This window comes from Cheilinus undulatus, linkage group 19 (assembly GCF_018320785.1).
Source record: "Cheilinus undulatus linkage group 19, ASM1832078v1, whole genome shotgun sequence".
Classification (NCBI taxonomy): Eukaryota; Metazoa; Chordata; class Actinopteri; order Labriformes; family Labridae; genus Cheilinus; species Cheilinus undulatus.
The window spans coordinates 2,486,346-2,512,547 of NC_054883.1; the positions used below are offsets into that span (position 1 = coordinate 2,486,346).

At 40.7% G+C, this 26,202-nt stretch overlaps 1 protein-coding gene across 1 annotated transcript in view; it reads right to left on the reverse strand.

Annotated features, from left to right (window-relative positions):
- Positions 1-20,295, reverse strand: part of neto1l (neuropilin (NRP) and tolloid (TLL)-like 1, like) — a 154,064-nt gene extending 133,769 nt beyond the window's left edge. Inside the window, exons 1-4 of the mRNA XM_041813630.1 lie at positions 19,800-20,295; positions 17,405-17,461; positions 17,167-17,301; positions 16,538-16,786 (exon numbers count right to left, since the gene is read on the reverse strand). Coding sequence (XP_041669564.1) covers positions 16,538-16,786; positions 17,167-17,301; positions 17,405-17,461; positions 19,800-19,827 — 469 coding nt within the window. The 5' untranslated portion in view covers positions 19,828-20,295. The remainder of the gene's footprint in view (positions 1-16,537; positions 16,787-17,166; positions 17,302-17,404; positions 17,462-19,799) is intronic.
- Between the last annotated feature and the right edge of the window lie 5,907 nt (positions 20,296-26,202).

A 26,202-nucleotide genomic window follows, 5' to 3' on the forward strand; every position in this document is an offset into this window, starting at 1 on the left:
AATGAAAAAACACAGAATTTACGCTGTCTTGGGGTTTCTGCTTTTGCATTGAAACATTAGGAGCAGCCAGAGAGGCGGTGAGCTGTCCAGCATGTCGTTCTTTACATGAGACGAATAAATCAGCACTGTCGTGTTGCTATGGCTACACCAATGCCAGACGAGATACCGACATGTATTTGTGTGTATTAAGTCACATATAAATCAGTATGTCATTTTGCTCTATGCCACTTCCTGCCTTTGGACTTAGACCCCCTGTTTTTAAGTGGACCAGAGTCTGCTTGTTTGGTACACACCAGAGTTCGTGTGAGCTTTCACACCGCTCCAAACGAACCGGACTATCTGTGAAAACGGACCAGAGTTTGTCAAGAGCGGACCAAACAGCTCTGGTGTGAATGCACCCTAAGGCCGGCCAGATGATTTTTAATCTGAAACAATTTTGAAACCATGGGAGGGAGACCACAGACTTCAGGACAATTTCTAAAGATTTTTTATCTTTGATCCTTTGAACGCACACACTAGACGACTCAGCTACATTGTCAGATCACTGAAGACGACACACCTGCTGACCTGCCTATGACCTCGCGTGATCACATCACTTCAGAAAAAAGAAAAAAAACGATGTCTGTCGATACCGTCTTGCTGTCTCTCGACAACAGGCTGCCTTGCATGGGTAACAGGTGCAGCAAAAATCATAAAACAAGGTAAAGACTCAGGACGAAATCCTGGCTGGAATTAAGGTACAGTTGTGTTTATGGTCGTGAGCAGTGAAAGTACGTACGACCCGTCTGGTGACGCTACCCGGTGTGCTCGATCTCACTGGTTGTTGTGGGTACTCCGTCAGCCACACTACGACCTAGAATGGTATCAAACATGTTTGATATTTACGATTAAGGGTCTGGGAGGCTACAACGAGATTTAGAGTGGTAAATTAATCGTGCTGACACCACACACATGCAGACTACTCAGACAAATAATCATTTGGGATGAGGCTCCAGTCGGTATACGCCCCCACAATCATCGGGGGGGTCAAATGCCTAAAATCGGGCTTAAAATCCTGTAGTGTGTGGCCGACCTAGGTGACCTGTGGAAAGTCCTGATGAGTTTAAGAATCATGGCAATGTTCAGGCTGTCAAAGGGTAAGAAAATACCGGCATCTTGATTAGGCGTGGCTAACTGGTGGTTTGAAACAATGCAAGGATACATTTCAATATATGGACCACAAATATAAAAATATCAGGATACAGTGATATTGCTTTTACTATACTACAAGAAAACTGTCTAATGACGTATATGGATAGATATCATGGGCAGCATGTCAGTAAGCAATGATGCTGTGAGCCAAACAGAGGAAGATCTGTAGGACTGCCATGATTTTAAAACAAAACATCCTTTGGAACCAAGGACTTTCAATAATTAACATGTTTCAATATTTTGTTCCACCTCTATTGTCAGTTTTATTTTGTGATTCTTCATCATTTCTTATTACTACAGCCAAGTAGGAACGGGCAGTGATACGGTAAAACAGTATTTTAAAACACAGCCATGGTATTGCTTTAGTCACCATCATTTTTTTTACACAGCGCTTCAGCTCTGAATCACGTCCAGAGGGAACTGCTCTGCCAACACAGTGGAGTCTTATGGTAACTCTGGCTTTCCCTCATCAAACTCATCAAATACACAATCCAACAACTCCAAAACGCTCTCGTGGACAAGTTGTGACCTGCACATTCACCACGCTATGAAATAATAACGTATAATTATGTAACATTATGACACATGAAGCAAACACTCGGAACTACTTTCTTGAGTGAACCACTTTTACCGCTTTTGAAATCACTCCGCCCAGCAGCCATGTCTGGAGTGTAGTTCCAGCTTTGCATTTTCCTCTTAATCAACTTCGTCTCATAATGTTCCATGATTATCTCATAGCGTGGTGAATGTGCAGGTCACAACTTGTCCACAAGAGCGTTTTTGCATTTTGCAACTTTTTTTTACTTATAATAATCTAAAATCTCTAGGAAAAGTGTGTGGAAGCACAACTGCAGGGAGCACCGTTTGTCAAAGTTGTAACAGGAAGTCGAGCCGTAACAATGATGGATCTCATGAGCAGGAAGTTTTGGCAGCAATTTTATTGTGTGCCTTTATTTTCTCTACCAAATAAGTGTGGCTAACCTGAGGGTTTGTTTGCTGAATTATCTCTTTGCTACTTTTTTCCCAATACAGTTTCAATTTGGCAATGTCCCTACATCCACATAGCCCTACTTTAACTTTCTGGGCAGCCTGTAACGTTATTACAGATGACAGAAATCATGGCTGAAAAATAAGATCAAGGTTGTACTAAAATCCTCCTTCAAAGTGCACTGCTGAGTGTGGCTGAGTTTCTAGAGCACTACAAATAAAGCATTTCAAACATGCATGCCAAGGTGAACAAATGTGTATGAGCCAGTTGTGTCAGGAAGAGGAGCAAAGAGAGGAGAAAGAAGGCAGTGTTGCCCGAAAACACAGAGACGGAGAGATGAGTAAGGAGTACGAGAGTGCAAGCGACCTCTTTCACAGCTGCAAGAGGTGTGCCTGCAATGCTAACTCACTCCATCCATCTCCTTTCACTCAGACGGAGCCACTGTGGAGGAAGGGTCTCTTCAGCAAGCACAGGAGCCCCTTTATGAAATCAGATTGATGTGGTCAACCATAACTCAAAACAAAAAAAAACAACATGGAGATAGATAAGAAACTGCGCAGGAAGACCAACACACTGAAACCAGTTATCTACAAACCAAACAGCAGCACAGAGACCTTTGTTTTCTCATTGCTGAACCCTTTCATGTGATAGCATTTCTTTGGGGAAATTGCATTACACATGAGGAGAATATCAACCCTGTGACTAATGTACACCTACTCATTCTTCCAGCAGAGAAAGCACAAGAGCTGCGACAATGAGAAAAACAGTGGGCACTGCTGAACAATCAGGGGGAAAACTGGTGCAGAACAAGACATGCACTGTGGGAGGCATTAACGACAATAAGCATTAAAGCAAAACATTGGAAGGAAGGTCTTTTTTGAGATTTATGAGGAGTGACGATATGCGAGCAGCTCATTCAGGCAAACACGTTGTTCGCTGAGATCTCAGAAAAAAAATATGCCACAGGAGATTTCTCTCTCCATTCCTACTCATGAATTTCATCTACCTTTCCTTCGTGCTCCTTTGTGAATACCTACGAGTGCAGGGGCGAGAGGAAAATGAAATTTTACTCCCAGAGCCTTAGGTGCTGCGCCAGAGTGGGACAAAGTTTTGAAAATGTTTTATTGGATTTAAGGTTGGGAGGGCTCACAATTGGAAAAAGACCACATCTCACAGGCTCAGTTTGCACAATGGGAAGTCTATTTGGTTTCTGTGCATGTTTTCTGTATCTGCATTGTCTTAAGAGTACAGAAGCACACAGAAGAAATTTGACTCTTACATTTAATCTTGTGTATAATTTAATGAAAGAGAAGCAATTATAGTTAAGCAGCTGGAAAAACTTCAAAAGTACTCACTGGAAGCACTAATGGGGTTAATTTATAGAAAATTTCGTTTCCTTCTGCCACCATGTCTATTGCTCATAAAGCAGAATTTCCTTGAAGTTTAAAAAGTACTTATAGTTGTCCTGATATTATTCAAAATTCATCATCTTCAAGCTAAGCAGATCTAAACTTGTCTCTAACTTGAACTGTATTCCCAGCAAGGTATGACGCTCTTCTTAAAGCAGGAAATGCAGGCCCCAGTAATACTTTTGGATTAGAACACCTTTTATACTGTTTTGGCTGACTCAAACATTGAGCTGTAGTTGTCTGAAATATTTGGCAAAGAACTTCAGCAGAGTAAGGCCAAGGCCAAAGCTGCAGCAGTTTGGGAACACGGCATCTTGATTATATAGGCAGGAGCAGGAGAACTCAGATTTCGATACAGTATGATGCAATACAATGCAACACAATACGATACGATAGAATTCAAAACAAAACAAAATAAAATGAAACCATACCATAACCTAGCAAAGCAGATGGGTACAGCCGTTTCCATGTTTCTTTCTGGAGAATTCATCTTGCAAAGCTCCCGTCTGAACCGTATGGGCTCGGTTAGAAACTGACAGGATCAATCAGCATTGAGGGTCAATACTTTTGGGTGCGGCAGATATGTTTTCTTTTCAAAAACTACACTGTCTACAGTCGCTGTGGTTCGCGTTACGCAGTTCTCTATGGAGTTCACTCCTCGGTAGGGGTGCAGCTCAGTAGCGGCTATGTCACGTGTTTCGTTGCTCCGATTGGCCTGTAAAGATGTGACAGACAGAACATTCATCCATTCACCCTCCGCGTCTTTTTTTCAAAGGCTCTGACTTTTCCCAAATGCTGTCTATGAATGGTTTGCGTGCCAAGTTAACCACACCATATGATACGATACGATACTTTACAATACCATATGAGACAAGACGAGGCGAAACGAAACAAAACCATACCATACCTTAAGAAATGATACGATATGATACTATACGATAAGAAGTGATAAGATATGAAATGATACGATATGATATGAAACGGTACATTACGTATGATATCGTATGAGACAAAACAAAATAAAACCATACCATACCATACTAAACCATACCACACAAAATGATAGGTTACGATACGAAACGAAACAATACTGAATGATACGATACATAATGATACGAAACGATACGAAACAATATGATACGACACTAAACGACACAAAACTAAACTATTCCATACCATACCATATCATATGATATGATATAGAGATGTACTGGTAATGCATTGGTTTAATATTGCTATCAGTGGATATGAGCCCTTTTGACAACAGTCAGAATGAAACGATATCAGTTACAGATATTTATTTGTTTTATCCTAACAATTTAATGCTGGCATTTTCTACTCCTAACAGATGATTTAAAGAACTTTATTACTAAGTGGAAGATGTGACCTGTTGAAAAAAAAAAAAAACTCTGATCTGTTTATATGGCTAAACATGAGAGAAAATTTGGCATAGCAGGCGGGTTACACCTAAAGCAGTAACGAAAAACTATCAGCATCAGTCATCAGCGCTGGCCGTGATTTTTTCAATCAGTGCATAGCTAATACATTGTGATACAATACAACACGACATTATGATCTGAAACAAAACAATATGAAGGGAAATTACTAGGTCCAATACTGTATGGTGGGGTACAATACTACTATGTAACATAGTGCTCACTGCATAGCATTACCACATGGTACTGTATGATTCCATACAGTTACATACAATATAAGATACTGCTCAATACAATAAGATACGGAACAGTATGATACGATAGAGGATGGTATGATACAAAACAGCACTGTATAGTATGATACAATATGATACAGTATGATACTCCTAAAGAAAGGTCTGTATCTACTATGTACTAAAATTTTAAGAATGATAACCATCATTAACTAAGGCATTACTCCTGCCAATTAGGTCTTTAGAGGACTCTAAGAGAATTCAGGTCAGAGCAGACAACTCAAACATTTAGATGTCAGGTGTTCCCACTGGCAAATGACTTTGGATGCAGATGTAAAACCAGGAAGCCTCTGGACTCTCTGTCCAGCCTCAATTATGGTGCTGCCCAAGTCAGAATACTTCCCAGAGCAAAAAGTCGATCTCTACGGTTCAATTTTCAATTTTCCAGTTTGAGCCCATCTAGGTTCAATCTCACGGCCCTGCCTTCTCCATGATAGGCCCATATATCCTGTTCCAGCAACTATCTTGAATGCCATTTGACTCATTTGAGTCCAAAAAGACTCTCAGTCCAGTTGGAGCTCTATAAGGCTATAAGGCATTCAGATCAATCAGTGTCATCCTGAGTGAAGATTCATTAATCATGGCCTAGATTCTTAATGGTAGAAAACATAAAGTAGTGGCACTACTGAGACACTTGCCTGAGGAAACGTATGAGCCTGATCAGCATGCCGACCAGTTTCTAATTCACTGTTTCTCCCCAGAAAAAAATGAGGATACATTTTTATTCCTCTTGTGTTTGGCACAAATTTACATTTTTTGCATGTGATTTACAAATGTATGGGTAAGGTTCAAGGAATTCTAGGAATTTTTGCATCAGCATTTGAAAACACTTGATTATTAAAAACAAATCTATTAAAGAAAAAACATGAAAAAATCTACTCCTTTAAAATCCAATCTTCTTCATATCTTTGTTTTTGAGGCCACAGCAGATAGAGTAGTAAATCAAAGGTCCTCTGGTCAGGGAAATGCACAGACTGCCTGAGACTTCACATAGCACATTCTGCCTCACCGCCGAGCCTCTGCTCTGCAAACACTGACTGATCAGAGAGCTAGGAACAGGGGGGAAGAACTTGGGGCTTTTATTTGCTTTGGCGTCAGCTTTAAGGTGCTGAAACACCACTTAATCTACCAGTCCACAGGGTTCTGAGGTCACTACGCCCTAGGACAACCTGAGCAGCAGAACATTGCTCAAATCCCCCAATGCCCTATATCACACTCTCACAAAGAAATATACACACAATGGTTCCTCCACTCAGCAATTTCCCCCCCTGTGCACACTGAATCCAACTATTCAACTTGCAATTTTATATTGTTTGTCAGTACTATGAAGCTGCTTGTCACTGGCTGGCTTTGTCACTGACCTCCAGAGATGATATCCATGGCAGCCATCTTGACATGTGCTTTGAACAACAATAATCTTTTTGCTGTATTTGCTTTAATGATAGACAGCTGCATTTGACTTATCATGTTTTGTTTCCTTTTTAACACTGACAAGGACAGTGGCTCAGTATTATGAATGTAGTTGGGAGGAATAATGAGAGAAACAGAATGGATGAGACAATCGCAATGAAAACCATCTATGGAATTATTTTGCAAATTGTAATATAGCTGTGACTTACTGGGCCTGAGGCTTTTTCCTAAACCTTTTTTTTTTTTTTTTTTTTTTTTTTTTTGTCATGGATGGTTTGCTATGTACCCACTCTTTTCTAGGCTTCCCCCAACTAATTGGGAGAGCTGCCTTTTATTTGTGGACTTGTTTCTGGAACAGTGGAAAGTTATGACTTCTGCAATATGCTCAGTCTTCTCTGCACACTGTTTTGAAATATAATGAGGGTAGTCTGTTAAGTTAACTGGATATACACTATATTGCCAAAAGTATTCGCTCACCTGCCTTGACTCACATATGAACTTAAGTGACATCCCATTCTTAATCCATAGAGTTTAATTTGACGTCAGTCCACCCTTTGCAGCTATAACAGCTTCAACTCTTCTGGGAAGACTTTCCACAAGGTTTAGGAGTGTGTTTATGGGAATATTTGACCATTCTTCCAGAAGCACATTTGTGAGGTCACACACTGATGTTGAACAAGAAGGCCTGGCTCTCAGTCTCCGCTCTAATTCATCCCAAAGGTGTTCTATCGGGTTGAGGTCAGGACTCTGTGCAGGCCAGTCAAGCTGATCCACACCAAACTCTCTCATCCATGTCTTTATGGACCTTGCTTTGTGCACTGGTGCACAGTCATGTTGGAACAGGAAGGGGCCATCCCCAAACTGTTCACACAAAGTTGGGAGCATGGAATTGTCCAAAATCTCTTGCTGGAGCATTCAGAGTTCCTTTCACTGAAACTAAGGGGCAAAGCCCAGCTCCTGAAAAACAAGCCCACACCACAATCCCCCCTCCACCAAACTTTACACTTGGCACCATGCAGTCACACAAGTACCGTTCTCCTGGCAACCGCCAAACCCAGACTCGTCATCAGATGGCCAGATAGAGAACCGCAATTCGCCATTCCAGAGAATGCGTCTCCACTGCTCTAGAGTCCAGTGGCGGCGTGCTTTACACCACTGCATCTGACACTTTGCATTGCACTTGGTGATGTATGGCTTGGATGCAGCTGCTCGGCCCAGGAAACCCATCCCATGAAGCTCTCTACCACTGTTCTTGAGCTAATCTGAAGGCCACATGAAGTTTGGAGGTCTGTAGCCATTGACTCTGCAGAAAGTTGGCGACCTCTGTGCACTATGTACCTCAGCATCCGCTGACCCCGCTCCATCATTTTACGTGACCTACCACTCTGTGGCTGAGTTACTGTCGTTCCAAATCGCTTCCACTTTGTTATAATACCACTGACAGTTGACTGTGGAATATTTAGGAGTGAGGAAATTTCACCACTGGACTTGTTGCACAGGTGGCATCCTATCACAGTACCACGCTGGAATTCACTGAGCTCCTGAGAGCGAGCCATTCTTTTACAAATGTTTGTAGAAACAGTCTGCATGCCTAGGTGCTTGATTTTTTATATTTGTGGCCATGGAAGTGATTGGAACACTTGATTTCCATTATGTGGGTGGGTGAGTGAATACTTTTGGCAATATAGTGTATCTAGCAGACTCATTAATGGTCAATCAGTGTGAACTTACAGGAATATTTAAACTTTTTAAGGTTGCTCTTGGTTTCTCTTGTGTTGAAAGTATAAATATCGCTCCAGTATCAGTTGCATGAATATGGACTTTTCATAAGTTTACTTCAAGAGTAACTTAACCAGAATTTCCGCTGAGGTGCATCCACCCTGGAATGTTTAATAATGGCCTTAAAACCTCATGGACAGCACTGGGAAAGGGGTGACATGCCCTCTCACGCCTTTATGCTGTCACAACATCAGAAAATCCATGAAGTCTTTATCTCAATGTCATATGCAAGATGGAATTACCACAAGTAGAGCATGAAACAATGCTAAATACTCATGTAGACAGCACAATTTCATGTTTTATATAGGTTCTTAACAAGTGACGTCATGTCACAACGTAGAATTCAAGCTAGGGGCAGAAAGGGATTTCAGCATCGAGATAACTCTTCAAATGCCAAAATTGTGTTCATTTTATGACTGGGCCAACCAGTTTAAAGGGCCCTGTCTACAGACTAGACCATCAGAGTCAAACAACGCTCCTGTGTGGTCCGATCCCACAAAGCAATTCAGTTTGGTTCAGTAGCCTACAGTTTGCCACTGTTTCGTGTATAAAACCCTGATCCTGCCTGCCTTTCCACTGCTAATGTTGTCCAGCCTTGCTTAATGCTATGAAAAATCTGCCTCTTTAAATAGCCTTTTAACGGAAAAATAATCTTTTATTTCAGTTATTTGTATGACAAGCCGCTTTGTTAACAAATCAGGCCAAATTTTAGTCATGAAAAACATCTCTTTGCATATAAAATCAAGTTTCAAAATCATGAAAAATGAGGCAGCCATATCTTCTCTAGGGTGCTGTGAGTGTATCAGTTGAAGGCCCCAAAGCCACACCCAGTCATGAAAAAGAAGATCCTCTCAAATTTAACCAAAAATGCTCCAGCCTGAATGGAGGAATTATCTGTCTGCTGTGCTGTTATGTTACAACTCTCTTTTTAAGCCACAGAGAAACAACCACATTTCTGTCATGTTTAGGGCTTGGCAATTAATGTCAAATTAGATTAAATCACAATATGACCTGCTGCAGTTTACAAATTGCACAAGTTGCAATATCTCTGTAACTTGAAATGTGTTAAAATACTGGTTTAATAAATCACATTTTTGCAGCAGCAGAGATTTTATGCACATTATGAATAACATAACATTCAAGTGTCAGTTTTTTTTATAATGGTTGACAAATATCCCCCTTTCCGTGTTTTATGTGTGTTCTCCTTAATCAAAGTGAGGGACATAAAAATGATAATGCCCTTCAACAGAGCAAATGACATCAAATTTGCAATATAAGCAAAAATAATTAGTTTATTCTATCTAAAATTGATGAAGATTAATGTTAGTTCACGAAAGTCATACCTCAAGTTGTGATCAGCTGATAGCCAGCTTCACCTCCTCCACCTCAGCCGCCTCCTTTACAGCATAAAGCTTGTTGCACCCTCATATCCAGATGAATGCTGCTATGGATTAATTGTTTCTGAATAATTTAATTGTTTTCTGTACACATTGTTATAAATGCATCTATCTGTATGGAAGTTTCTAGCCATGCACTCCCTGCAAAGTCAAAGCAGCTGGTTGACTAACCCAGGGAGCTTCTTTTGAGCAGAGCCTTCTCAGCCAATTAAAACTGTAGTAGATTCATTTTGCAATAAAATTGTTGAATGTGTGATGAGTGTTCCTGGCTTAATGTAGGCTATAGTATGGAATGATTTATTGCTGGAATTTGTTGAAAAATACATAAGATGAGGAACCAAAGCATAATCACGTATTAAATTGCAATTGCAATGTTTCTGGAAAAAAATTGCCATTAGATTATTTTTGCAAATCATTCGGCCCTAGATAGGATCAGTAGACAGTTTATAGAAATAGCCTCAATTTTATTTTTTCATCTAGTATTTAACACTTAAGGTGTTCCTAATACCTCATCTTCTGAGTTATGCAAAGTTATGCTTCTCTCTTGTTTATGTTTCTGTTGTTGTGTTGCTGCTGAAACTGATGATTACTACTACTACTACTTACTTACTACTACTGATGATTAGCATTAGCGGCTTTTATTGTGACAGACTTGGTAGGAATAGAACGTGTGTATTATCAGATACTTTACTAAACTTTAGCACCACAAAGCTAACAGACAGAAGGGATTGAACTGTGCTGCTTTGAGAGAGACAAAGCCACAGTTTTCTTCTGTCTTTCCATTTTCTTCTTGGGAAATATGGATTAAAACACACCTTAAGCAGGTCAGATGTTTAACTTGTCTGGTTTTAGTGAAAAAGAGACAAGCACTCCAGCAATTAGCCTGCCCCCTGACCTTATGGCGAACTATAGCCAGAGCGCAGCTGCCTGTCTATATGCCAGAGCAAAGACAGAAGTCTGTTGTTTAGAGAGCAGATGGCCCAGTGGTCTAAGGTGTGCCCCATGTATGTGGGAGGTCCGAGTTCAAATTCAGACTGTTGCCCTTTCCCGCATGTCTCTTCCTACTCCTGTCCATGTTTCCGACTCTATCTACTGACCTCCTCTATCAAATAAAGGCACAAAAAGCCCAAAAACATCTTTAAAGAAGCTTGTTGTCTGTCACAAAGCTCTCTCTCTTAGACATCTCTGATTGGTTGAGTCCACTTAAATCCACAAATGCCAGCCATTGGCTGCTACTTCTAAAGGTACCGTTCATGAACAAAGTGCACAGTAACAGGTGAGCTCTGTGGGGATGAAAGCTGGCTCCATATATGATTCCTGCCTACAGGTCAGCTACTAGTAGTTTTCACCCTGTAGAGAGAAGTCAGTGTGCATATGTCTAACACCAACTTTAAAATTTAAATATTCTCTACTCAGATGTCAAGATTTGACCCTAACCGATCAACACTGTTATTGCATACTCATGTAAATAGATTTTCATCTGAAACATAAACAAATAAAAAATAACCAAAAATAAAAAGATTTTTTTAAAAAAAGCTTAGCATACTGAATGGAAACAGAAAAGTCAAAATCAGCAAGTGCCTGAAATGTCATGTTCTTAAATAATATGGCTTGTAAAGTGTCACAGAAGTAAGCTTTATAATGCTTCTTTAGCAAGGGAAAAGATCTTAGCACTTTCATTACCTGCTGGTATAACAGTATTTCCTGGGTAAAGTCTAGATTCTCTCATTCAGTTGTGTAAGTGAGGAAGCCACACACTCAGTCTGCCAGATGGACTCCCCAGCTTATGCTTACAAAGGTGCCAGACAACCTCATTGTTGAAATGTGTCTCTCTAACTGATTTAATTCAGTATAGTTGTATGTATGATTCACAAATGTTCTATTAAAATCCCCCCAAAGCCTTCTGTGTATTCTGCTGTTGAAGTTCTGTGAGGCATAAGAAGACAAGCATGAAGCATCTGGGAAAAATTAGTTTGACAAATAAATTGCAAATCACATCAGTGGAGCTGCCAAGTTCGTCACAGTTCTGAGTCATCTTTAGTTTTGTTACACAGATTTCTCTGACTTCCTCTGATGTAACGTACAAACTGAAGGCATGGAAGCTGGAGCCTTTAACACCTCAGCATATAATACAACACCAGCAAATGTGAAATACTCCTCGCTGCTGTATCATTCACTGATTGCTGTACTATGTGCATTAGTCATCATGAGCAATAGGCTCTGAAAGGACATTGGCAGGATGTGAGATTTCAGATCTACGCTACAACGAGAAAAGTGAGTGAGAGGAGCTGAATCACAGCACCTTTGTTGCCTCTCCTCTCTCCCATTCATCAGAGCAGAGCGGTGTGAATTAGCATGGTTAGCAGAGCAGCTGCAGATGTGAGGCACTATTCACATTGCCAGATTTTCAGAGTATCAACTTGAGTGAATTCAGGACTTTTATCTTCTTTAATTATGTAAATGATATGCCGCAGATATTTCCTATCAAGTCAAGAGGCAGGGTTTTTATTCTTTCCTTTCGGCAAATTTTCAATGAGAGTCTCCGGAGAAGCAGGCGGAGGAAACAATACTTCAAAAGTGCTTTACAGGAAATGCGGTCAGGACTCACCATCTCTTACTATCAGGGATAACAAATTACCCTACATGTGTAGTTCAATTAATATTTCATTGTATTTTAGGGCAGTTACAGTGCTGATGTTTCTTGAATGTGTGTCCTATTTCATATTTCACTTAGAGGGAGTGTTTGCAGATAACTTTAGGAAAACTGGCTTGGCATGTAATGTAGATGTCACCTTCAGAAAAAAGGCCAGGTCTCTTTCTCACAATTATAACACGGTACATTTTAAAACTATGCTGATATGCTTTTTTGCTAAGATGATGATAGAAAAAAACTATTTCATAGTGCATCTGATTTTTATTAGTGATGTCTTGATGAATTCATTAGTTCCACTATACAGTACAAAAAATAAGGATTTATTCCTTTACTGATGGAACAAGTAAGTTTTGATAAATATGTAATATTTAATGTTTATTTAGACAGAACAAAATGTGTCAAGACAAAGAAATACTGAAAAAAAAAAGTACCAACATTATACAAGTTCTTAAATCAATCAAAAGCTACACTCGATAGCAAAGGTCACTACCATGGATTACCTATACCTAAAAGCCTAAAGATACAAGTTAAAAATCCAGTTTGCTTTCTTTCTAAAAACAATAAATAATAAGCCCGTAGAGGAAACAGGGGCATTCAGGAGCCTCTTTTTCTCCCAGTTGGACATCTGGGTCAGATTAAGCCACAAACGGCGATGGGTGACCACCGAGAAGCCCATAATTCTCCCGGCGTCCTGAGCGACACATGAAATCATGCACAGGGAGAAGTCGGTAGCCTTTCTGAGCTCCGTGTAAGTCTCCGCCTTGGTCTTACCCTCCAGGTCACGTAGGAGATGGGCTTGGTAAGCTTGCAGGATGGCCAGGTTGTTAGTCATGGCGGCCACCTGCCCTGCCGCTTTGTAGGATTTCTCCGCCAGAGAGGCCATGAGCTGGCAAGCCTTGGAGGGAAGCTGAGGCTTGCAGGATGAAGAAGAGAGGTGGGGGGCCACGGACTCCTCCAGAGGTGGCATATTCTGGTAGCCCAACTCTGTTTCTAGGAGTTGGGAGCATACGAGGCAGAAAAAGGGGTCGCTTTAAGATAGCTTCGCATGTTCCTCTCCCAGACAGAAGACACATTTCTTGTGTCCGTCCTTTCCCGTCATGTGCCTCCCGCACTGAGAGCAGCGCTTCTTCGTAGCGTCCGACATGCTAACCTTAGTGACTCGTAGCACTACGTATGCTAGGTGAACTGGTGGAGTGGCTATCGAAAGCTAACTCTGACCAACCGTAGCGTCGCTGAAGAAAGTCACTTGTACAAAGATCCAAGATGAATTTGCCTCGCTCAAGAAGGCTAGACCATCCGTGCTGGAGCAGTTCAGACGAAAAAACAAGCTAGCAAGTATCCAGGAAAAAGTGGTGTAACCAAGTAAGCAGCGGGCTGAATAAGCTTGAATGACGTTGGCAGGTGCGCGGGGCCCTCTATAGCCTTGGGGCGGGCCCAGGCGCGTCATGGCATTGAGCCAATCAACTGCCATTCAGGCCAAGACATAACCTGAGTGGTGTTAAGGTTTTATAAATAAAATTTATCCAGCAGCGCTGCCGATGACAGCTTGGTAGAATGAGTAAGAACTCAATCGTGCAAAAATGTGTTCTTTGACAAGACAAGCTTTCAATGTGGCTCTGCACTTGTCTTTTAAAAATGTGGTCCAGTTCCAATTAAACAGCCACGATCCTACAGTTACATCTGAGCTAATAGCTACTGCGGTAGCAGCCATTTGGTACACCAGAAAACCCCACCTTTGCACACACAACTGCAAACCCATGCTGAAGCAGACCAGGAGAAGAGCGAAAATATCTTTTCCATTATGAAAAGCTTTCAGTGTGGCTCTGTGCCCTTGTTTTAATAAAGAAATGTTGCCCAGTTCTGACAAAACTGCAGCTGGGGCTAAGTCTGAGCTAATCACTCCACCAGCAGCATGTACTTTACAAGTGATGCAAACAGCTACTTTGCTGTCTTGTTCACACACCTCAGAATTTTTCCACACAGCCGACATGTTGAGATTGTTGTTGGTGCACGTCCGGCGTCATTGCATGCGCTTAATGATGAAGTCACATTATCGGCTGTACAGATTGGTGTAAATTTTATTATCGGACGATACCGATTATCAACTTTTCAGGCTGTTATTGGCCGATACTGATATACTGCCGATAATATCATGAATCCCTAAATTAGAGTTTATTTGTTGTTAAAGAAGACACATCTTCCCCCTCCTCTTCCTCTAAGTATGTCAAAGTGGCTGACAGAGGACAGAGGTGTGCAATGAAAGAAGGACAAATGGCTGAAATACTCAAGAAAAATATATGTGTTTCATTGAGATTCATTAGAACTTAAAGTTCTAGTACTTGAAGTACACTCCATTTATCTGACAGTTTCCTCTTTTATTCACCAAAAACATAATGTCAGTTTTCCCAATATCTTTCAGCTTCTTCTTGAGGAACTTTTGGTATGTCAGTACCTCCTTTTTCTATGCCAACACTGACTAAAAAAATTCACCCCATTTTTGATAAACTTAGTGTAAAATCCATAAAAAGAAACAAATCTGTACTGTAGCTGTTGGTCAAATCATGTGACAACTATGGCAAGTGTTTGGGAATTATATCTACACTGTCAATCTTGACTCTGATGGTCTTGTTTGCTTTCCTAGGTCATAAAGAGGCATCATTGTTTATTTCAGTCTTTATTCCTGGCAAAATAACTCTTCACAGGAGCTTTAACATGATATAAAATGTCATGTCACATTACTGTCAAGTAAATGTGTAGTAACTCTGAGGAGCACTAAGTAATATCATATCACAATTCTACAGAGTGAAACCTAAAACCACATTTGACAGGGCAACTTAAATGTATAACACAGCTGAAGGATTCATGCCTCAGCAGAAAGAAATATCCAACACTCCCTGAAATGTGTGTCGATTCATGTTAAGCTAGTCGAGCGCTTTGTCTGTTTCTTCCCCAGCTCCCATCTGAGATGCACATGGGGGGAAAAAATCACATTTGACACTTTTGCTTTAAATCCACCACGCTACAGCTGTTTCACCTTAGCGTAGTCTTACATAAGCAATTTACAACTACAAATCTCAGTAAGGTGGCAGTGCGTCATCCTAATAATCCCTGATAGAAAGCCCCTCACTCTGTCTCTCAGTAGAATTCCTATCGAGTGCACTTGTTCGCTGTAATTTCCCATGAAGCGCTTCACCATGCTGATTCCTCGATAACAGCTCACGCATAAAGCCTTCAGAGATAAATCTATAGTCCCGCTTCACCTTGATAGTCGTCTTTTCAATAGCCTGTGGCAAGCAGCATGTATTTAGAATGAAAGGTCAATGTGATGTGTAAGTATTCATCATATAAACAATGACACACTCAAATATCCAGTGGAATAATAACCCTGAGGGTGCAGTGGATGTGAAGACAAATTGGCATACTGTTCGTGTTTCGTGGCACTGTGCCTTTCAAGCCTCAAACACACACGGAAAAAAAGTTGACAGTGTTATTAAACTCATTCAAGTGTAGGTGAAGGAATATTAAATCATGGCTATGCCCTGATTCCTTGTCATCAATCCTCACGCCGCCTCAATAAAGATGAGGGAAATTAGAAAAGCCAAGGTTGTACATGTAACCATAATTGCCACAATTGTGTTTGACAATAGCGATTACTTTCCTCTGCTCTCTAGGCCTCTCCCAACCTTGTAAACCGAGGAACTGTGCCGCTGAACTGAATTAAAATCTGACTCCACATCTTTCCTGACATGGAGAGAAAAGAAATAACAGCCTTGCCACAAGAATGTCCCAGCCAATGACAGTATACCGCCGATGGAAACACTGAGCGTGAGCACAGACAATCAATAAAACTGCAAGAGGCTCCAACAAGGATGCGCTCCCTGGATATTTGTTATTCTCTGCTGTTTGAGCATTAAAGCACAAATGTGCTCCCAAAGAAAGAAAAAAACTGACAAGAGCAGCAATAAGGCAAAAAACAATTACCTGCTGTGAAGTTGTAATTTGCTGAGAATCCCACTGCTTCCAGTTCACCATCTGATACAAATTTTATCCACAGATATCGGCCGCTACTCCTGATGTCTGGTGGGCTTTGCTGACCACAGTAGCGCCCGAGCATAGGGGAGAAGCCAAAAGGTCCATCCCGGACCTCGATGTTGTCAAATTTACATTCCCAAGAGGACTCGATGGAATAATTCTCTTCAAAGTGTAGGTCAATACACTGCCTTGGCGGAGCTGGAAGACACATTGAAAATAATTACCCACCAGCACAAAGCAGGAAGTGAAACATGACTCAAGCTTTCATTGATGAACACTCAACCTGCTTCATTATTAACACGCCCACACAGTCAATACACAGCTCTAATTTCGGTGGTTAGTCAATTCAACTCTAAAGCACCAAAGCTGCACTTGTCATAATCGCTCAAATTCCCTTTTTGCTCTGTTTCAGAAAGTATTGCCCCCTAATATGGAAAATAACCACAGAAAAAGTCAGTATCTTACCATTCTCAGAAAAGTTAACATTTGTATTTCTCCCCCAGAAAAACCCTTCAGGGTCTAAAAACTCGGATTACCTTAATTTCCCACTGCCACTGTGCTTAAAAGGGAACATTTACCTTCAAGGATGTAAACACACTCTGTGTCTGGAGGATATTTGTTTGGGTAATTGGGAGAGGTAAAGAGCCCTCCTTCTGGTTCTTTCACCCACGTTCCACATTGACCTGCAGGCTTCACTCCTGAATTGTTTTTCACTAAAAAATAAACATGAAAAAGACCACATTTGACAAAGTGAGCAATAAAAACTTTAACATACAAGTTTGGGATGGAGAGGCATGGTCATGGCGATGACATTACCTGCTGTATCCTTCCTTGTTGCCCCAGACAACCCAAGTATGAGAAGACTTGCAACAACTGTGAAAACAGAACAATAAATACTCTGTAACAGCCAACTATGACTTTAACTAGCGTTAATGTGTTAATGTGAGCACAGCTTAATGTCAGCTGAGGCAGATTGAAGCAGCAGAGAAAAGTGACTAATTACATTTTACTCAAATTACTGTAACTGATTAGCTTTTGTGGGTGCTTGTACTTTTTGAGTATATTTTGAATTCAGTACTTTAATCAGAGTAACTTTAACTTGAACACTATACTCTTGTACTTTTTCCACCTCTGTTTCCTACACAGTAGAACATAGAGAGGATGAATCCACATCACAGCCCAAAATAGCCATGACCTCTTTTGGTCAGATTATTGTTGTTTTTTTTTATGTCAGACACATTTGCACCATGGGTGAAGTTATCCACTGAGTTAGGGCTCTCGCCTGTGACTTTAAGAGTTCCTATGGGGTGCATAGTGCATATTCTTTATTAGTAGGCATTGTCTTGCTATGAGGATGACTCTCTGCTTTGTTATTGCCAGAGGAGACTCATCTTGCCACAGATTTTCAAGAGTTACTGCTACTCTGTCAAAAGTCTGAGTTAACATATGTAGCATGAACCAATATAACCACCTTTACAGTGTCTTTATTGGCCTTCATATATTGGCATAATGTATTTTATTTCATTATAGCGGTGGGACTTTACCTGAAAAACCTGGTTGGAGGTGTAGTCGCTTGTTCTTGTTTTTGACCATAAGGAAAGATCATATTTCACTTTACAACTCCTTTGTGGCAACGCAGTATGCCGCATTTAAAGTAAACTTTAAATTAAATACTTTTTAATTTTACTTGAGTAGATTAATAGAGCCATACTTTTACTTGTATTTATATAAATTTCAACCAGAGTATCTTACTTGAGTAAAATAGTTGTGTTTTCGCACCTCTGGGGTTGAGTCAGCAAGAAAACAGTTTCGGAAATTGGTTTGATGTATGCCTATTTGTTGATCAAATTTATTCACGTTCAAGATTCACACATAAAGCATAGCTTTGGAATATTACGAAAAAAATATATAGAAATAAGGAACAGGTGCAAATACAGGATAGGTTTTTTTAAGTAGAATATAACAGTGCTTAAAAAATTTATTAGACCACCTTTCATAAAAACGAGAAAACAGATATTTTGATGAAGTGCTTTAATGCGGACTCTTTCATTTTCAGTCAGCTCTCCACATTTTACCATTTTGAACAGGAATGAGGAATTTCAAACTGAATTCACCCAAATTTGAGCTGGCTCACTGGGCTTCTCTGAGAAGTCAGAAATTAATCAAGCATAAATTTAAACCACTTAAACTCATTTTTCTGTTCAGGAATACTAGTAAATAACTATAATTTGACAAATTAATCAAGAAATAATAATGTGCTTTACTATTTTTTCAGTTTTTTGTATAAATCAGTAAATTTTTAAATTCATGGATGACAATAAAAATCATATTTTAGCATTAAAAATATCATTTGGATTAAAGATCTTCTACATATTGGTGTATTAACCACTGCAGAAACATTAAAAATGATTTTGGTAATTACCAATGCTGTTAATTTAGGGCAGCTGTGGCATAAACCTTACTTTGGGTGGGGGTCTAATAACTTTGTTAAGCACTGTATATTTATATACATCATAAACTAAACAACACAAGAAAATAAAATTAGGTGCTTGGGCACCAGAGTGTCTAGAAGTTTCTTTGCTTTCAGGCCTACAGTTATGCTAGCTAGCCTTGGGGTTGTGCCTGTAATTGATACGTGCATGAATGCTAATGCTAATGCTAAAGCTAGCATAGCAAACTGCCTACAATATTGCCTTAAATATTCTTATTATATGACATTTTTATCAGTTTTGTAAAGTATAGTTGATTTTTTTAATCGATAACGAAAAAGGCAGCCTGCTTTAAGACTCAAATGAGGTCAAATCCTAAAAAATAAGCTAAGTCCCGTTACTTTTAGCTTTGACCAACATCTGTTAAAACGTTTTGTTAAATTTTAACTGGAAAATAAAAACATAAAATGACCGGGAAATTCTACAAATGTGTTTAAAAGAGTGTTTGCGTTCTGTTGGGAATACCAGGCTTTCCGGTGTTAAAACTATAAGAAGTTAATGTTTGCCTTGAGAAATAAGTTTGCAGTTTTGGGGATGCATTTGTCACCATGTAACCCCGTCACAAACCAAACCTGCCCAGTTTGTGCATGCACTTCTTCATTATCTGTTGCTCGTGTTTCGGGTCCTGAACGCCGACTGAAGGATTTCTCTACTTCTAGGATGAGAGCTAGAATAGGAGCTTTGAGCAAGTGTGCCCCCGCTGATGAATACAGATGTCTTACCGTGAGGGAAGCTGTGCCCATGTACCATGTCTGTTCCTTTCACAAACGGCTACAGACTCAACTAATTCCATTTAGATGTGGGAATTCTTGAAGAGGAAAAAAAGATTGAGATGAGAGTTTTCACACCGGGAAAGCGCGCATACCTTTCGGTGAATAAAAACAGCAAAACATTAAGTTAAAAATGAAAAAATCCTCTCAGGTGAGTCACAGCAACTAATCACCAGTTTCATATAGGACCAAAAACAGTCCTAAACACGCGCCTGATTTCCATCCAAGCGTTTCTAATACCCTTTGGTGCCTTTGATGCACTGAAAGGATTAATAGTCCCGTCATCAGCCCTTCTCTAATCGCTCCACCTTTGCAATCTTCTTTTGGAAAAAATCATGGACAGACTTGTTTTTGTCCTCTTTGGTCCCTTTATCAGGAGAGGGTATCCGTAGGGAGCCTGAAAAACCACGCAACACTCATCTCCGCAGCGTTTGCTTTACTCTTTTGGGGATGCGTAAAATCCTTTTGGAAAACACCAAGTCGCCAAGAAAAGGAAAAATCACGTAGATTTTCGTTTGGGTTTCATTTCTCGCTTGAATCAAAACAAACGCAAAAGAAGAAGAGCAGTCAGTGTTGCTCTGAGTGCATCCTCCTGCTTGGCTTCTGTCAACTGGAGAGTCCCCGCAGCCAGCAGGAGTTAATGTATGATCCCCCTCCTCCTCCTCCTCCTTCCGCTCATTCAACACTACAGCCGTCCAATGCGCCACAACACTCACGTACTTTTTGACGCACGCTGAAACTTCTCTGTGACAGACTTCAGCCACACAAACAATAGCACATGCATGAGGGAAAGAAGTAGAAGAAACGAGGGTGCCCTCAGCAGGTTTATGTGTGTGCTGTGAACAATAAGCACGTGCTGCAGGATCAGTTTGCTCGCGCAACGAAAATAGAAAGGTAAGCAGAAAAGGCAATGAGATAGGTAATGGAATAAACATGCAAAAAGGCTTATATGTCATGGAGGGAGCTCCATCAGCGTGAACAAACAGGCAAAATTAATATATCCTGCTTTGTCATCCATGTTTAAATCACCCTGAACCCCTGCCTTCACCATCATTTTACTTCTAGTTCACCCCCACATACTGCACAGTCCCTGCAGTGAGCTTCCACTGTCTGGCATCAAGGTTATCAAGACTGACATCTCAAGATTTTCTCACTACCTCTACAGATTTTGATAAGGAATTGAAACACACAGCTGTCATGTCTTTTTTAACTCTTTCTGTCTCTCAAACAAAGTGACAAAGACCTTTCACTCCTCCTGTAGGTGTCAGGATGTATGTAGTTGTTCTAGTCGCTCTCACACCTGATGACAAAGCGGATCAGAAGCTGCCCGGGGACAAGTCAGGGGCTCGATCAGGCTCCCAAAATAGTTTTGGCACCCAGCAGACAATATCCATCTTCAGATACTGTTGCTGCAGAGGCAATCTTGGGCTCAGCCCCCCTCCTGTGTGTAGTTTAAAGTCACTTGTTAGCATTTGGATGGGCTCAGAATATACCACTAATGAACCATGCAGAGAGCGGATGCTGGTGTGCCCATGACAGACTTGTACAAGGACTTTGCTCTCCTTCTTTTTCCCCTGAGTTCTCCTGATGCATTAACCTCTTGAGATTTAAAACAGAGATTCACTATCGTCTCTAATGTCTCCCTCTTAATTACATCTTGTCCTGGAGATTGGCCTCTTACTCAATAAAGCTAAAAGTGTTTGGTTTTTGCAGCAGGTGGTGCAGACTTTGCAAGTGTCATGCTGACTTTGAGAACACATGTGGGAATGGGAGATCTCAGGACTGTTTTCAACTAATAAGCTCCTGCTAATCTGTCATACAGAGTGATTTAATGGACTTGGGATTTAGACACCCCCAACCCCCCTCAAACACAAGATATGGAGCTTAGACAGTTTTTTTCTTGCAAAACATACAATCGACTCCCATGAAGCTGGAAAGCCCACTACATAGGGTGGGCTGGCTTTGACTGCTTCTAAAATTTCACAAATGCAACAAAGACAAGGCTGAAAAAGAACTTAAAATGTCAATTTTCTCTGCAGAGCCAAAGCCTATTACAGATCCTAGAGTCAGAGAGGATGTCAATAATATCTGCACCAAAATACAATGAAGCGCCCAAAGCTTGTTATTGATTGACTGCAGAGTCTGACAACTTTATAAGCACAACAGTGCACGTTTTGTGATGGGTAAACCGTGAGATAAAGCAGCTGAGCTATATGGGAATTATTCAAATGAGGCTTATCTGGCTCACTGTATGCAACAGTAGCCCTGGTGAATTTAACAGCTGCCTCTGGTTTAGCTCTCCAGCATGTACAAACTGTCTGTTAGACTGAATGGCGATGAGGTATTGGGAGCGTCTCTGGGAGATTATTCATTCAACAGCAGTCTCAAAGTCTGCCATTTTTAATTACGGAAGTCTAGCGTTTTGGCCGGAGATAAGTGTTGTGCTGTGTCGGCCATAACCTAAATTTGTAATTGTAATCAGTTCAGGGAAATGGGACGTGCACACTTGGAAACATACATTAAACATGCAGCATGTTACTATAAAGAGCCATCAGCCATTTTCACATATGCTCTCCTGAAAATGTTCTAGAAAATGACAGGCTGTCATTTTCTACCCTGCTGTCATTTTCTACCCTGCTGTCATAGGGCAGAGTGGAAGGAGGATCTCAGGAGGCAGGCGTAAAAAGAACGACATGGAAATGGCCAACTATGCAACAAATGTCATATTTACCCCACCAAGATAAGAGCAGAGGAAGATCATTGTGGCAAATGGACAATATGATTAGGCAGCTTCATTGTGTTGCCCAAAGATTGCCCCGGTTATGGGCAAATAACAGGATCTCAGACTCAAACAAAAAGGCTCTGCTAGCTAGGCTGCTTTATATTTTGTTAAAGTTAGACCTGTTTCAGCAGTGGTTATCTTCTATGCAGACAACACGACAGTGGTCGGGCTCATCTCAGGGGAGATGAATCTGCGTGCAGGGATGAGGTCAAAAACTGTCATCATGGTGCAGCATCAACAACCTGGTCCTCAACACAACAAAGACTAAAGAAATAATTGCGGACTTCAGGAGAAACAGATCTGACCCTCAGCCCATTCACATCAACGGGGACTGTGTGGAGAGGGTCTCAGACTTCAAGTTCCTGGGCCTGAACCTGAATGATGACCTAACCTGGAAAACCAACACCACAGCGCTGATCAAAAAGGCACAGCAGTGACTCCACTTCCTGAGGGTCCTGAAGAGCAACGCCCTGGCCAAGGAGTTGCTGGTGTCCTTTTACAGATGCTTCATTGAAAGTGTACTGGTGTACTGCATCCCAGTGTGGTTCTCCAGCTGCACTGCTCAGGAGAAGACAGCTCTCCAGAGGGTCATCAACACGGCACAGAAAACCAGGGAACTCCTTGAGAACCAAAACTAAGAGATGAAAAACAGCACCTATCCCAGAGCAGTTTCAATATTTAATAAGAAACTGCTCAACCACTAAATGGAACTGCAAAAACAATTTCATAGTATGTTGAACAATGACAAGAAAAATGAATGAATGAATGAATGAATGAATGTTATGCAAACAGTGGCTCGCTTTAGCTTCATTAGCTTATGTAAAGCTAACTACATTGGCTACATTGCATAGTAACATTAACTATGTAGCTAGTAAGCGAGCCACCATTTTTCTAACTTATTTTTTCTGTTTATGGCGTGTTGCTTAGAAGTGTTTGCTATGTGGTTAGGAATAAAGTTGAATTTGAAAAAGATATATAAACCATTAAATTAGCAATTTAAGTCCCCTCCATTCTGACAGATGCATCATCTCACAGTGGTGGTCTGCAAGAGGAGGCAGCTGAGATCTGTGGTCTGCAACCAGACCCCTCTTAAAAAAAATATGTGTGTTCACACATGCTACTGTCCCCTAACCTGACACACCTCCCATACCTCCCATAGACTCTTTTTGGGAAAGGGGAAAAAAGCCTTTGAGAAAAAAACTCAGAGGGTGATTGGATGAACGTCCTGTCCGTCACATCGTCACGGGACAATCAGAGCAACAAAACTCATGGCGTTGTAGGTGTGCGCCACTACCAAGGAGTAAACTCCATACAGCATACTGCATAACACAAACCATGGTGACTGTAGACATATCAGTACATGACGTTTGTCGTTTTTGAAAAGAAAACAACTCATTGCTGTTCTTTTTTTAACAATTTACAATGTCATTTAGCAGATGCTTTTATCCAAAGTGACTTTTATTCAGGTGTGTTCCTAGCATTAAGGACTTTACCCATCGGCCCACACTGGACACTTGTGCTCCGAATGAGATTTGAACCCCCAATCTCCCGTACCCCAGTCAGCAATGTAAATCACTGAGCTATCCAGCCACAAGAACTGCTGTTAAGTTCTGATAAAACTGATGCTATAGCAGCCACACTAATGTCTTCCGTCATGACTGCACCGGCTTCTTCTTGCCGCCTGCTTACGTCACGACTCCGCCGCCCCCAGAAGTACAGCCTCTTACTCCTGATTGGTCCTGTCACTTTCTAACTGGCCCAATCTGTTCAGATGGTTGCTCTGCAAGATGGATTTGCTAGTGAGAAACACAAAAATGAGTGAATACATGTTTTGCAAGGTTAACTTTTTTCAGGAAATCAGAAAATTTTGAGGGATTTTGTGTTTATGTGAAGTACTATTGGTTAAAACTAGGGCTGTCAAAGGATTGAGATTAATCTAAACATTTCTAAAGCTACTCACAGTTTTACTCGTCTCTCCTCCTCTCTAATATGTGGACGGCTTACTCAAATGGAGAAAGTAACTGAACTGAATCTCCTAAAAATAGCAAATGTCATCACATTAACTGGGATCACTGGATGTCATTTATAACTGTTTTTGTTTCATTTTTGAATTTTTGTACGGTCTTTTGACCGTCTCAGTTGACTTCCTGTTGGCTACAGACATGCTTTTATATTTAAAGTAAACAAGGAGCCTTAGGTGCGTTGAAGGTTATAACAGGGCCTTTACCATCGAAAAGAAAAATGTTTTATGGATTGAAAAGGAATGAGAACACTGTGCAAAAGTAAAATATTTGATAACACGAGGTGCAGCTGATTTCTGACCTGTCCACTAAGCTGTTTGTGAGTTTCTTTTTTAACTAAAATGAGACATAAGGAGATGCGGTGGGCTTATTTTACATCACTGTGTCTGCAGGGAGACGTTAATCAAAGGACCAATAAAGCATGTAATCATGGACCTTGAATGCATTGCCATTAATGCATTAATGCTGACAGCCCTAAATAAAAACTGACTGTCACAGCAAGTGTCTGTCTTAGCATGTAAGCAGAAAGTAAACTGTGCTTACTCTTCCCATCATACACTTCTTTGTTACTCATGGTTTGCCCAAAATCACTGCAAAAGCCCTGCAGTGGGTTTAGACTGGCATCAAGGTTATCTTTATTGACATCTTAAGATTTTCTCTCAACCTCTCCAGTCTTCAGATTTCTTTAAGAGGCTGAAAGATACTGCTTTTGCTTTCTCTGTCTTTCTCTCTGTGTCTCAAAGAAAAAAAAAAAAAAAACACACACACACAAAAAGAGACATAGCAATGCTTCCTCCTGCTTGCAGGTTTGTTTGTATAAGAAAGTGTACTGGGGCACTGGCAGGACAAATTGTGAAAAATGTAGCTGTTAGTGTTCACACATGCTGCTTTATCTTAGAAAAATTCAAGAAAATGGCATTATTATTTGCAACAATCAGTTTAACATATGCAAATGAACAGTAAAAACAAGTCTAGCATAGAAAAAGAAAGTAATTCCAGATTGCATCCTGTTCATTCGGTTGTCCTGATGAGTGATTTGGGCATTCACCTTCCACTAAGTGTCATTCTAATGACACTGCCAGCTCTGCTTCTTTTTGTCAGCCAAACAGGGGACAGTGCTAAAGCGGATAAACACTTAGGCTAATGCCTCCTGCCCACTGGGACTCAAATTAACCTTATTAGTGATGCATTGAGCAGTCTGTTGCTTTAAAGAAAAAAAAAAATTTATTTGTCATTCAAGGCGCCTTGTAGTTCATTAAACTAGACCCCAGTTACAAGAAAAGGTTGCTCCAACCATGAGCAAATTTGGAGCTGTTTCTTATGCCGCATTAGCTGTCTGGGTCTCTGGTGATAGACTGCCTTTATCCTGCTGCTGCACCTGGAGCTGCTGGGAAAATAATTCCATCAGATGATAGGCCATAAACTACATGTGGCTGAATATTTGTTGAGGGGCCTTTGTTAGTTATTGCAATGCTGCATGTCATTTTAAGCCCTGTGCTCGCTCCATGAACAATGCTGGACTGGGCTGGATTCTGCCAAACTAGAAAAAGGT